Source organism: Falco naumanni, chromosome 8, assembly GCF_017639655.2.
Source record: "Falco naumanni isolate bFalNau1 chromosome 8, bFalNau1.pat, whole genome shotgun sequence".
In the NCBI taxonomy this organism is placed as follows: domain Eukaryota; kingdom Metazoa; phylum Chordata; class Aves; order Falconiformes; family Falconidae; genus Falco; species Falco naumanni.
In genome coordinates, this window is record NC_054061.1 from 54159063 (window position 1) to 54173293 (window position 14231).

The window sequence follows — 14231 nt, forward strand, 5'->3', positions numbered from 1 at the left end:
CTGCTGTTCTTAAATTCAGAGTCTCATCACTCAGGGCTGTCTGCTAGTCAGAGGAGAGAATGCCACCTCCAGAGGGCTAAGACTTGTCATTTTTTTCTGTCAACGTGAGGGGTTGTATCCTGAGACTTCACAAGCTCATCTGACACAGGGATATACTTAAAGCCTACTTTTTCGGTCTAGATCTTAAATTCCTAACACAATGTCATAGTTTCTGCTCAAAGGTTGATCAGTAACTTCTCAAAAATATCAGCACATTGTGTTTCAGCAGGATAAATTTAAAAGGCAGGCAAAAACTGATTAAAGACAAAAGCAGCTGCCTGCAAATCACATCAGGGACCAGTAGCTTTTTCTGGTAAATCCACATTCTTTCTATTGTTCTGCAGTTTATCAAGGTCACTTCCTCCATCTCCCTAAGCCTCAGCAAAACTTTCACGCTTTTTGTTGGTTTCTGTGTGCCTAAAATTATGTTTCAAATATAAGCTTGGGCTAAAGCAAGTTGGGATCAAGAAAGCATGAGAAACATCCTCCATGTATTGCCTAGTAAACTGAACAGCAAAGTAGAAAGATTCAGTGCAGCATGCCAGCACTCCTTGTGGCATAGGAAAAGCAGTACTGGATGGAGTGTTAATGAAATGAATATTAGCTTCCTCTAGAAAGTTACTTTAGTCTAAACATATTTCAGACCTGGCAACATGTGACAAAGGAAACCTGCATTGTACCTGTATGCAGTGAATTCAGTATAAGGACAGGTCTAGGAACTGAAACCTTCAGAGGCTCACAAACCTCTACGGTCTTGCACTAGCACCACAGGGGCAAAGAGCCAAAGCTTAAATTAAGCATAAGACCAATGCAGCTGTAGTGCTTGCTGCAATGCTAATATAAAGCCAAGAGTCTCAAGTGTAATATCTTGAGAGCTGAGAGAAGTACTAATGAACAAGTAGCCATACAGTCACGCAGAAGGAAGACAACAGAAACAACAAAATCTACAGAAGCAACCCCCAAACTATTTTGCTTTCTTATCCATCTTATAATTGCCACATGGTGTACAGCACAGAATAGCCATATTTTTAATCAGTCTTCAACAGGAATGCTTGCTTGATTCCTTAAAACAGAGTAGATTTAAGGTGATTCTGTAATTTGCTTTTCTAGTGTTGTTTGCTTGTTACCTACCCTAAGCAGGTTTCAGAACTGGGACCGTGCCTTTCTGTGTGTTTGTATAGCTTGTATCACAGTAGGCTCTGATCCTTACTCTGTCCTTTTGGTGGATGTGAGCCACCTAATAAAACACTGATTTTGTAACTAGCGGACAAAGATAATGAATCTGAAATAAAAATTCATACAATGTTTTCCAGCCAGAAGAGGCCAGAGAGCTGGAAAAGCTCCAAACCAAGCCATGTGGAGTGCTTGCTGGCCTTGCTGTTGAGAGCACCTAGGGCTGAACCTTGATTTGCTGTCTGTGGGATTTTGTGTGTGTGACTCCTCCCCTGAATCCTTAGCCTTATATGCAAAATGGTTTAAAAGATACCTTGACTGAGAATAATGGTGAAGAGGAATCTTTCTGTTGTGTGTCTCCTTCATTCTTGTGTTGATAAGAGTAAGAGGAACAACTCAAGTGTGATCTTTGTTTAGTCTGAAAGGTCTCTGAAGAATGTGTGGTCCCCAGTTGCAAACTAACTGGTGCATAAGACTTCAGCTGCAAAGACTGTCACTGGCTTCTGCTGGACCTTCATTGCATAAAGCTGCACACATGTATTGCAGAGCTGGTTTTCTCTGTAATATGCAATCTGGCTAGGCAGAATCTAAACCTCCCATACCACAGGAGTCACTTCATCTATCATCGGTATATGGCTATCTCTGGATTGAAAGCAAAAAGGTATTTTAACATGACCCAGTTGTTTAGCAGAACCTTTCTGATGGGCAAGCAAGGAAAAAGAGCATATCCATTGGAAACAAGCTGATATTTAGGCAGGAGAAAATTATCCTGAGGGAACTTGGTCAGGTCAGCTGCACAAACATCTCATGAAAAGTGGCATCAGATCTTTAATGAGAACAGATGGCCAGGAGCTGAGCTTATGCCACCTTTTGTAGCAAAGCCTTTCTTTACAGTAGACAGCTGTAATGCATTTTGCTCCGTGCAGTAGGGGGGTAGAGCGCCCTCTACTGTAATTAGAGTAAATTAGTCTCAAGGTTTTTGCTGTCGTGGGACATTCTGTGCTATATCTACAGAGGCTTTCACAAATATGAACTGTGATGGACAGGCCTTGGAGCACTGTTATTAAAAGTGAAGGCTACTTCCTGATGTAGAAGTCTTGGGTTTATTTACTGCGTAAATATTTTTTTTTTTTTTACAAATCACGTCTGTTGAAGGAACAGTGCTGCTTATTACAGTTCAGTTCCAAACCACATTTTTAAAGGTATATGTTATTAAGGGCATATTATACTAGATCTTAAATAAAACGCTTCAGAAAAGGTAGTCATTGTGATTGCTTATAAATGTAAACCAAGGCCTCAAGAAGATTGTCAGCTACCCAGAGTTGTATCTGTGATCAGAATCAGAGTGGAGCAGAACATGGCTTCCATGCCACTAGATCATACTGATTGCAATGCCTGAGGCTTTCTGTGGTGGTACAATGTGCTGTACTTTTTTTCTATGGTGACAGAAATATTAGACAAGGTCAATAATTCTAGGAGTTTCTAAATTTTGTTTGTTTGTTCCTTTGGTATTCTTTAAATGTGTAAGTAGTGTTTTGTGTAATGAGTTGAAGATCCTTTTCCTCTACAGTGCTCCTGTGACAGCTCTTGGAAGTAGCTCTTTTCTTTTAAGCTGACTATCCTCTGTTTCTCCTTGTGCTTATTGTCTTCTTTTGGGAGCTGCAGGATCTCACAATGAAATGCAATGAGGAAGAAAAATCACTAAGCACAGAGGCATTTTCCAAAGTTTCACTGACCAATTTGCGTAGACCAGCAGTTCCAGATCTCTCCACAGACCTGGGGATGAACATCTTCAAAAAGGTGAGAAAATTGTAGTTTAATTTACATATGATTGAGCACCGCAATGTCCTCCAAAGTTGCAGCTGAAGGTCTATTTGGACTATATATTCATGCCACGTGTGAGATTGACATCTCTTTTCATAGGAAGTGATTCCATGTATTATTACATAGGGGATTTTATGCACATTCCAAACACAATACTGAAATCTTTATTCAAATACCTGTCCTGCTGAAACTGCATGAGAGGAGGGTACTCAAACAGTGCTGATTTTTAAGTGCTGGTTCTCAATGTCGTTCCAGCTAATGCCATGAGTTCTGCTGGTTTTACCTCATGAAGCTTTGGCTTTGCAACCACCCAAGATACTTAACAGAGTTTTGTGGATTCTGTAAATCTAGAGAAGGTCTGAGAATGTCATACAATTATACAAGGGCATCCATCCCAGTCTAGGGCAAGACTGAGTTCCTTTAAATTCTCATGTGGTCCCAGAGTGCAGGTAGATGCTGTCAGGGTAAATGGCCAAGATAAAAAAGTGGAGGGTTATACTTCAGCCACACATCTGTGTTACCTTTTTCCCTCAGATGGTAGTTTGCTATGCCTCAAAGCCTCTACCTACTCTCATATCTGCTCCTCTTCCTCCTGCAGTTTAAGAGCCGGAAAGAGGACAGGGAGCGTGAGCGCAAAGGGTCAATTCCTTTCCACCATACTGGGAAGAAGCGTCAGCGAAGGATGGGGGTACCCTTCCTTCTTCATGAGGATCATTTGGATGTCTCACCCACTCGCAGCACTTTCTCCTTTGGCAGTTTCTCTGGAATTGGAGAGGACCGACGTGGCATTGAGAGAGGAGGATGGCAAACCACCATATTAGGTGAGATGATGTTATCTCTGCCCCAGGTTCTGTGTCATTCCTGTCCTGAGCATTCAGAGAACAGAGGCTCTTTATTTCTTCATCCATTCTATTGCTACCTTATGTCCTTGGCTCTGCAGTTTTATATACCCGTCTGTAGAAGTGGCAACTGTGCTGACAGCAAATCTTGAATGACTTATGCTATAGCTCACTTTTCTCTGAAAACTATCAGCTTTACTGGAATAATAGCTACTGTAGCAACCTGTAGCGATGTCTGTACCACTTGAATACAATTTTCCTGAGTGATAGCAAGCATTGCACAACTGCAGCTTAAAATAGATTCAAGGAACGGTTGTATCCCCTTTTAAAGAGAAATCTCTGGAGAAGCAGCAATATAGTCATTAGGAGTATGGTAAAAAATATTCAGTGTCTTCCGCAAGTAAATGTTGGGTACAATATAAATAGGGTATTGCCTCAGATAATGAGGCTTATACTGTCTTGATATTGCAAAGATACAGTGTTTACATCTAAATATTGGCTCCTTTAAGCATCCAGATTTGTCGAACAGTGTCTAGGCATTATTTCTGTTTCACAAACTTACTCCTAATGTCATAGATTTTCATCCTGGCACCCTTTCTTGGAGATGATAGGCAGCAAAGTGATTGCCTAAGGCCATGCCACAGCCTCCTCTTTTTCATTGGCTTAGATAGCATCATTTAGGTAAACTCTCCATTGTAAACATGTCCCTCTTTGGGACGATGAGCTCAACCAAGTGAATTCTTAAAGACTCGTATGTGTTTTGTCAGTGGTTGATATACAAACATCTACAGATTTGTACAGGAATAACAAACATAGTATCCAAATCCTCCTTTCCATATCTTCCATAGCTGAAGAAGTTAGTTAAATTTTGATCTCAGTGGCTTCAGATTCCTATCTTGGCTTAACCTTTTGTTCATTCTTTCTGATATCTCAGTGAAATCATGTATTTCAGATCTGATGGTCAACAGGTCTTGCCTACTTCAGAGACAGTCCCCCTCTTTCAGTAGGTTCTTTTGATTTGTATTTTATTGTATTCTGGGGGAATTTCCTTTGCCTTGGCACTCCTCAACCTAAGATATATATATTCCATTTGGACAAGGGGAGAAGAAACCAAATTCCTATAACCTTCCCCAAAGGTTGGAGTCTTTCAGTGCTGACCATTCTTATTTTCCTGGAGGGTGACAATGTGCTGAGGGGAAGAGCCTTGCAGAGAGTTTGTATGTTCAGTCTTCATGTCAGTGAACTCCTGCGAGGTATCCCACTGTAATATTTGGTTCTGCTTCATAGGATCCTGGAAGGCCTTGACTTTTGTGGATTCCAATCCTTCAATTTCTAACCTCAGCTACTTGTCTCCTGCCTCCCAGCACCTGTCAGAGGAGTAAACTAAATATCCGCGTCTTGTCCTCACCCTAGGGAAGTTTACCAGGCGGGGGAGCTCTGACACAGCGACGGAGATGGAGAGCCTGAGCGCCAGGCATTCACACTCTCACCACACACTGGTTTCTGATCTGCCGGACCACTCAAACAGCCATGGGGAGAACACAGTCAAAGAAGGTAAATTCAACACATCAGGAAAGAAAATTTTTACTGAAATCCCAACTCCAAGAAACTGAGGAAGTGTTGCTGTTTCTATGTATGAGTATATGAATATTTTATTTATTTATTTATTTATTTTTGTCCTACCTCTCTTAAGGGTTTTTTTTTTTTGCTCAGTGTAGAAATATCTTGTAAACTTTCATGTTTATCTGGTGCAGTTTATCAAAAAAATTGGCAGTCATCAACAGGGAAAAGGCAGGGTTTGGTGGGGTTTTTTTTAGCTTACCACAACATATCACAGACGCTTGGGCAGAACTTTAGTATTGCTACCTTGTGATTTCATGGGGAATCTTGTGGTGTTTAATGTCCCTTCTCATTTCACTGCTGCTGGATTGTGCTGAGAATCACAGTTTTTTCTTATTTCTCCTGGTTCCAAATAGAAGCCTGGCTTTGAAATCTGCTCAAAGTGTCCCTGGGGCCCATCTGTCTTGGAGGCCCCTGCAGAAATAGCAATGCCAGTGTGGCCATGATGGGAGAGACGGAAGAACCCCTGGTGGGATGAAGTCTGCTCCAGAAGGAAGAGTCTTTCTGTTAGCAAGGCAACACCACCTTTGCCAAACAATGTTAGCCCAGCAGATGAAAGCTCTTTTCTGTCAGCAGAGCTGTCTGCACCAGGGCACTTTGCTGGCATTGCTCCTACTGCCTAAACAGCGATTTTATTTTCTCCTTCATGTGTAGCGCTACTGGCAAAACCTGGTCATAGAGATTGGGCCTCACTTGTGGCAAGTGCAGCCTTAAACCTTGATGAGGGAACAGGATATCATGCACCCCACGGAGCAGAGCACAGTCTGTCTCTGCACAAGCTGTCAGGCAGCATACCTAGGAGGCTACAGATGCACTCATGTGATACCTGCTGTAGCTTTTGAGCTCTCAAAGATCCATGCTATTTTAGCACAACAAATCTGAATAGTCTGAGAGGGCATGGATTTGCGTCAGCTCTAATCCAGCATGGGTGCATCTCCTTCATCTCTGCTCTGTGTCTCCAGGGCAAAGCTCTCCTTCTGGACCAATTTTATGGAGTCTGTCTTCTTGACCTGTACTCATTCTATAGGACAGCAATCCCAGTCACTACACCAGCTTCCTAGCCAAATATTTTCTAAAAGAGAGCCATATGCAATGCTTTTTTTTCTAGTTGTACCCCAGGTACAATTGTGCAGCAACTATATGAATAATAGGACAAGTCATTAGTAGCCTATGACTTTGAATAAACCATTCTGGGGTTACAGAATAAGTACAAATATTAGGTATTCTTTTTTGTTGTTGTTGTTTTTGTTGTGGGACCAACTATATCCAAGTATACCGGTCATTCATATTTTCCTGTCTTGTTGTCTACTTTCCCTGGCCAGGAGACATTTGCTAATGAACTAATTTCTTCTTGCTGACACACTGAAAAGCAGAGATGAAAAAGTAGTTGTGTCCTAGGTAGCTGCTCAAGAGGAGTCATGGGCACATGCTGCAGGCATGTATTGATATAAATGAAGAGTACTTAGTCCTCCTTCCCTATCTCTGTGTGTCTCATCCAGCAGTCAGCTCTATCAGTGATAATGAAATACAGATTCCACACAGGAAATATTACTTTATGCTGAGGTGAGTGGCTCCGGTGCTGGCAGGGTGGGCAGCAGAGTGCTCCAGTGGTGCACAGCAGGGTTTCCTGACCCGGGGTAACCTCAGGGGAGCTGACAGACCCACCTGGCGCCCACAGTTCATAGAACAGCAGCTGAAGGGACTGGGGTAGGGCCAGGAGCAATGGCAGCCAAGCCCCCCACATGTAGAAAAGAACCCCTTGGGCAGTGCTAGTGACCAGCTGCACTGCCAACAGGGCAGGCAAACAGAGCCTGGTGCAGCGGTTTGTGCAGCAGGGCAGGTTCTAAAGCCATGTCAGCTCGACGGGAGCAATGATATCCACCCATCAGAAAGCCATGGCCTCTCTAAGCTCTGCACCCACTGCAACTGATGCAGCTGCCCAGACAGAGCTCCAGTGGGAACACGCAGCCACCAAGATGCCAGGCTGCTGACTGTGCCCTGCTCTCAGCCAGTGCTGGGTGGCAGCGGTGAGCACAGCTGCAGGAGTGCACCCGGGTAGAGGACCTCCGCTGACCGAGCTCCGGGAGGGCATGAGTAGGTTAAGGATTATCAGGGAGAGCGACAGAGACAGAGAGTGTTCAGCATGAGTTGTACAACAATGGTGAATCCTTGACAAAAATTGGCCTGTGTGGCCAAAATTCTGCCACTACCTGAGCTAACCAATTTAAAGTTAAGCTTGGCTATGTCATGAGGTCCTTTGAGCATTGTGGACTTAGACACAACATTGCCTTTCTCACCAGTTAGTTTTGCATTTTGGAGATGGTTTAGACTGTCACAAGTACTATTAGGAACACACTGCTCCATTCTTTTCAACTGGCGTGATGAAATATTTCAAACTGGTGTGACTTAGAAAGCTCTTCCAAATTGGTGCTGCTGTTACCCTATGTTCTGTCCTGCATCCAGCTGCAGTGTCCTTCCTCTTTTCCCTTGCAGGGGCTGTACTACTTTTAAGACCAGGCACTGGACCAATACAGGGAGCAAAGCTAGCCAAAATCTAATCCCCCTCTTGGATTAGCTTCAGGCTGGCTGAGCTCCCTGATCTACTTAATTGCCCAGTTGACTGAGATCAGCTTAAACTGCCATGGAACTGTACTGCTACAGCAAGCTTGGGATAGTTCTAATTTACACTGGCTTAAAGGAAGAAATGAATCTATACTTTCATCCCTGTACCCATCATAGGAATTACAAACCTGTATTGTCTTTCGTCATTACAAACTGCATTAAGAGCAGCTCCCTTCTTGTAAACAAGTGCAGTCTCAGTTTTCCATTTCATAACTCTAGAGATGGAAATTTACAGGAAGCCATTTCCCTCCCTGCAGTGCGGTCCCAGATCTCTACCATCACTGTGGCAACCTTCAACACTACCCTGGCCTCATTCAATGTGGGCTACGCTGACTTCTTCAGTGAGCACATGAGGAAGCTTTGCAACCAGGTGCCCATCCCTGAGATGCCCCATGAGCCGCTCGCATGTGCCAACCTCCCGCGGAGCCTGACAGACTCCTGCATCAATTACAGTTGCTTGGAGGATACGGATCACATTGATGGAACAAACAACTTTGTCCACAAGAACGGCATGCTGGATCTCTCGGTAATTGGCAAGGAATGAGGAAAGCCAGGTCCCTCTTCTGTCAATATAGCTGTACCATTGAGATCAGGGGTTTGATGGGCTTTTCCTCCACCTCTTTATATGACTTCTCTCAGCAGTACGTAAAGGTCAGTCAGATACATTTGTGCATATCATAAAAGTCTTCTCTGAGATACTGCAACTCCTATTACTCCTTGCAAGAAGCGCATGTGCATGTGGAATGCACACATCCAATCAGAAGTGATACTATGTAATGGCTGTGTTCCTGGGGCATGCACCAAGTTCCCTATAAAATAGAATAAAACTGAATAGCACCTTCGTAGTGGCACCTTAAAACTCACCTTTTCTGCATTCCCCTTAATGACTTGGCAGGTCCTGGTGTGCTGAAGCAGAGCTCTCAGGCTCACAGATGTCATCTCATGGTTTCCTTTTCTGCCTGACTGTGCCCAGCCTGTGGTTTCCTGTCTTACACTTAGATTGTAGGCTCTTGGGGCTGAGGGTTGCGTGTACTTCATTCTGAGTTTGTACTGTGCCTGCTATGATGAGTCTCTGGTCTTTGACTAGAATTTCCAGGCACTAAATAGTTTTAGGAGAGAAAATAAGTCTGACTTTAAATACAATGTTTGAATCTCCCAGGTGGTCCTGAAGGCTGTTTACTTGGTCCTGAACCATGACATCAGTTCCCGGATTTGCGATGTGGCACTGAACATTGTGGAGTGCTTACTTCAGCTTGGTGTGGTGCCCTGTGTAGAGAAGGCTCGGCGGAAGAGTGAGAACAAAGAAAATGAGGCCCCTGAAAAGAGACCAAGTGAAGGATCTTTCCAGCTCAAAGGGGCTGCTTCTAGTAGTTCAGCTTGTGGATTTGGGCCTCCTCCAGTTAGTGGAGCTGGAGATGGAGAAGAAGGAGGTGGTGGAAGTGGTGGAGGAGGTGGAGGTGGAAGTGAAGGAGGTGGTGGTGGAGGAGGAGGAGGGCCATATGAGAAGAATGACAAGAACCAAGAAAAGGTTTGTCTTGCTTCCCTTTATACAATTTCTGAATGTACTGTAAGATCTGTTGAGTATGCGTGTGCAACTGTCCTTCTGTTTTCTCTTTTTTTTCACCACAATGACGAATTAATTTGTTTAGCTCTGGTACTTTGGAGTTCCACTGAGGAAACATGATTGGGAATTCAAGCACTGTAACTACTCCAACAAAGCAACTGCCAAAAGCAGAGTTTGTGAGCCTTGCATCGACATTTTGAATATCTTGTCAAAGTGCCTGAAACCTCAATCACAATGATTCTTTTCAGGTTCATTATTCATAACTTACAAGAAAAAACAGAATCCAGTGTGTGAGCACAGTTTCTTTTCTTTGATCACCAGAAATCATAAATTTTTCAGTATTGCTATGAGAACTGGCCAAGAGATGCTGTTGCTGATCTCCAAAGTTGCTATTCATACTAGCATAATACGTAAGACATTCTTAAAAGATGCTTGTTTTTCTGCTCAAGCAAGTCAGCTCTTGGTTTTTCAGGCAGAAATTTTTGAAGTGCTGAATGGTATTCATAGTAGCGTGTAGGGGGCTTTGCATTTATAGCATGACTTTTTTAGGTGAGCTTAAAGGGAAGGGGCTGGTCCCTAAACTTGAAAAATAATTGGAGGTAACATTTCAAGAGTAACTCATCAGTAATGGAGTGTCTGAGAGGATAAATGGACAACAATTTGTTAAAAGTACAATGCTAACAGAACGCCAGTAGTTGTGCCAGGGTTTCACACCATCTTCCCCTCTGTGACCCTCAGGATGAAGGCCCATCTGTCAGCACCCATAGGCTGGCACTCACAATGCTGATCAAAATTGTTAAGTCCCTGGGTTGTGCCTATGGTTGTGGAGAAGGACACCGAGGGCTCTCTGGAGATCGCCTGAGACACCAGGTATTCCGGGAGAATGTAAGAGAATTAAAGCTCATTAAAGTGTCTCCTTTGTACTTTCGACATGTGCTGCTGAGATTGCTGTCTGCCCCCTCTGTAGCTTTTTCTGTATTGACAGTAAATGTGTTGCTCTTTGCCCCAGCTCACAGACTGTGTTGCAGCCCAGCTGTAGCAGATTTTCAGCTATGGTGTTACCTTCCAGCCCTGGGGCTTGCTAAGAGCACACCAGAGGCTCAGGGTGCTTCTGGCCACCCCAATGGATAAGTTGTCTGGGAAGGGACAAATATATGGGAGCAATTCCCCTGTGTGAGCTGGTGTAAGTAATTTTTCACCTTGTTGGTACCCCAACAGAGTATGCTATTTACAAGAGATGCAGCTATCTTGGGTTGCATATCTGAATCCAGAAGTCCAAGGTTATGTCCACCTTTCCTAATGGTGATTATGACTGGTTGCTGCTGGGCTGCTCCCTTGGCTCCTGATAGTTGGAGTGCACTGTACTTGCAGGCATTTTAGTGTGCTGCAAGGAAGCAGAAGACTCATGCCCTGTCAAAGGGCAGGGTGGATGGTCACCGTTGATAGCTTACATTTTTTGGTTCTGACCAAGTTGAAGCAGTGGAAAGTGCCCAGGATGTAGACCAGACACCTGATTTCACCTGGAAGAGTTTGACCTCCTGAGATCAGTCCAATGCCCTGTCAAATGGGACCCTTTCAAAGGCTGTCTCCAGCACATGCCCCCTCCTCACCTGTGTTTGCAGCAGGGAGCATTTCTGATGACTGTAATGAGTATTTACACTGTGCCCATCCTCAGCGTGGGTGGGAGCCAGGTGCTTTGGTTAGCCTAAGCCATGCCAACAGAACTATGATTTGGTTCTGCAATCTGAGCTACATGGCTCAGAGATGGTTTGGCTGCCTCTGTATCATGCAGCATTCTTCTGTTAGCTAAACTTCTGGGTACTGAGGAGGCTGCAGCAGTAACATTTGTTCTGGACACAGTGGGACAAGATGGGGTAAGAGAGTCTCAGTGGTAACAGAGGAAGGGTTCTGCACACAGCAGTAGTTGAACATATGCCATATTCATCAAAACTGTGAGTTAGGCTTTTATGTTGTGTTGTAGCTGAGCCAGCAAAACATTTAGGCCTATACATAACATTAAGCATAAATGAGTAGGTCTCTTGGAGCCAAGGTCCTTATCAGACTCATTGAACTGAGGTTTTTACAGTAAGAGATTTTCCTACGTGTCAAAGTTTGCTGCATTTCCTGTGCATTTGTCTGGCCAAACTGCTTTGCATGCACCATCTGTGTTGACTGCATGGACAATCATGTCTGAGTTTACTGGAAAGTTAAGCACCCTATTGTAGGTAGCAGAGGAGTTCATGTTTCCCATAGAGCTGATATTTCAGATTCTCTTTGGATGGGGTCCTGATAGGGTGGATACTTTTATGATAAGAAGTTGACAATTAATAGCTTTTAAATAAAATTCTAATGTTTTGCATGATATAAACTGGTCACTGGGTATAGGTGTATCAGATGGGTTGGATCTGAGCCAGAGGCTGAAAATCAGATGCCTGAGGCTAAGAACCTGTTTCACCAAGGCAGTAAGCCTTGACTGAAGTGGTACGTTGCTACTTCATTCATATTCAGTGAGATTTTACCTTGGGCTTGGGGCGAGGAGGACAAACCTTGAGACATGGCTGGCAGTGACTTCACCGCCACCTCCAAACAGTGGCACCCATACTAAGTGCACTGTCTCCTTGTGCTGAATTTCTTGTTGACTTCAGAGGTGAACCTGTATGATGTTAGAGGACCCGAACCTTCTGACTCCTAGGGGAGGTTGCTTTAGACAGCACAGCAGAGCACTGGCTAAGCATGAGCAAAAAATACTCTGTTCCTGTTAGCAAAACTTGAACATGTACTTTGATGTGATGTGATTTGGTGGATATCATTGCAGGCTCAGAACTGCCTCACAAAGCTGTACAAACTGGATAAGATGCAGTTCCGGCAGACCATGAGGGATTATGTGAACAGGGATTCTCTCAATAATGTGGTGGATTTCCTACATGCTTTACTGGGTTTCTGCATGGAGCCAGTCACTGACAGTAAGTATAGACGGCATCAGAAATCCTCACATGAATATTCCTAAACTATACCATCGGAAAGAAGCCACGCTTTCATTTTCCTTTAAAAAAAGAAAAAAAACCCAACTGTGAATTAATATACTCAAATTACACAGAGCATATCCTCAGCCAGTGTGGGTCAGGAAAGTTGAATCTCTTCTGATTTGACTCATCTAGCAATCTTGTATCACCCAGTGCACCTAAAATTGAAGGTCTCTTCTTTTGATTCATCCTACCTGTTGTTCATGGCTCTTCAACGAAAATGTTTTCATTCAACTCTGCCTCAGGCAGGAAGTTTTCTGCTTCATGACATGACCAGGCGCCAGCTGGAATGGCCTGTTTAATCCAGGGTTTATTCTGAATGGAGATATAATTGAGCATTAAAATCTTCTGTGGTGCCTCCAGTGAGGCAGTAAATAGCAAGACCAGATTGAACGAACAAGAACATGAACACGCAGATGCGCATGCCTGCAGTTGCAAGCATGTGTGCATGTGTGTCTGTGTAGACATTTATGTTTTCTTTTTTTAAGTTAGGAAAATTATTCCAGGTGCTATTAGAATCACCAAACATTTATGCTTGGTCACTGCATGCAACAACAGTTAACAATGACTGTGTACAGAGCAGGACCAGTTCCTCTGAAGCACTTGGAGAGTCTGACTATATTAGCCTACCTCTGATCCCAGGCATTTCATAAAAAGCATCAAAAATACTATATCACAGGATTTTGTGAAGAATATGCCCATAGGAAGTTTCCCCAGGTATTCATCAATTATTGACTGGCTTATGCTTTGAAACATGGCAGCTCATACAGCTTTTGAAAGTCTTTCCTGTCACCTAATGAAACTGGGATACTTCTTTTTATTCATATAAATGTAATTCTTTTTTGACTCTCTAAGAGCTTGGTCTTCTTATGCACCTTGCAAGAACAGCATTCCTATAGTTCAGATTTTCTTTTCTTTCCATGGGCGTTGTCACTTTGCAGTTTAATCAAGCATTTGTGGTCCTTTAGAACAGTAAATAGAAAAGCTGGAGATATTGTTCAAATTTTGTGCCTTATTCTGTACAGCTCTAAATGAGAGATATGTATAAAAGGAGGCCAGAATGGTCCTGATCTTTACAATCCTTTTTCGTACTACAACTATTTCTGGGAAGATTTCATCCTTCTCATTTATTTTACCCTTCCCTTCTGCTTTATTTGTGTTGGTTTAGGATTGCAAGAACTGAGCATAAGCTATTAGGTGGGGACTTGCCATTGTCTTACATATCTGAATCCCTTTACACATGTCTTTAAGCCATCTTTTTAAACTGTTCTTAACAAGGGGGTTTGCTTCTACTTGAATTTTACAGACAAAGCTGGATTTGGGAATAACTTTACCACAGTTGACAACAAGTCTACAGCCCAGAGTGTAGAAGGTATTATTGTGAGTGCCATGTTCAAGTCATTGATCACTCGCTGTGCTTCCACTACACATGAGCTGCACAGCCCGGAAAACCTGGTAAGCACTTGATTTCTTGTTAACAAAGTTACTTTTTCACTTGAGTGTCACCAGTGAGACTTTACAGTGAAG

The 14231-nt window shown here is 43.3% G+C and overlaps 1 protein-coding gene across 4 annotated transcripts in view; it reads left to right on the top strand.

The window, feature by feature from the left end:
• Nucleotides 1–14231, top strand: part of UNC80 (unc-80 homolog, NALCN channel complex subunit) — a 131196-nt gene that overhangs the window by 20894 nt on the left and 96071 nt on the right. For all 4 annotated transcript variants that reach the window (XR_005829411.1, XM_040604477.1, XM_040604479.1 and 1 more), the window contains exons 9-16: nucleotides 2878–3012; nucleotides 3635–3857; nucleotides 5289–5429; nucleotides 8375–8643; nucleotides 9277–9645; nucleotides 10420–10551; nucleotides 12497–12644; nucleotides 14011–14159. Coding sequence is in view for 3 of the 4 variants with exons in the window: in XM_040604477.1 (XP_040460411.1) it covers nucleotides 2878–3012; nucleotides 3635–3857; nucleotides 5289–5429; nucleotides 8375–8643; nucleotides 9277–9645; nucleotides 10420–10551; nucleotides 12497–12644; nucleotides 14011–14159 (1566 nt within the window). In the remaining variant the exon portion in view is untranslated. The remainder of the gene's footprint in view (nucleotides 1–2877; nucleotides 3013–3634; nucleotides 3858–5288; nucleotides 5430–8374; nucleotides 8644–9276; nucleotides 9646–10419; nucleotides 10552–12496; nucleotides 12645–14010; nucleotides 14160–14231) is intronic.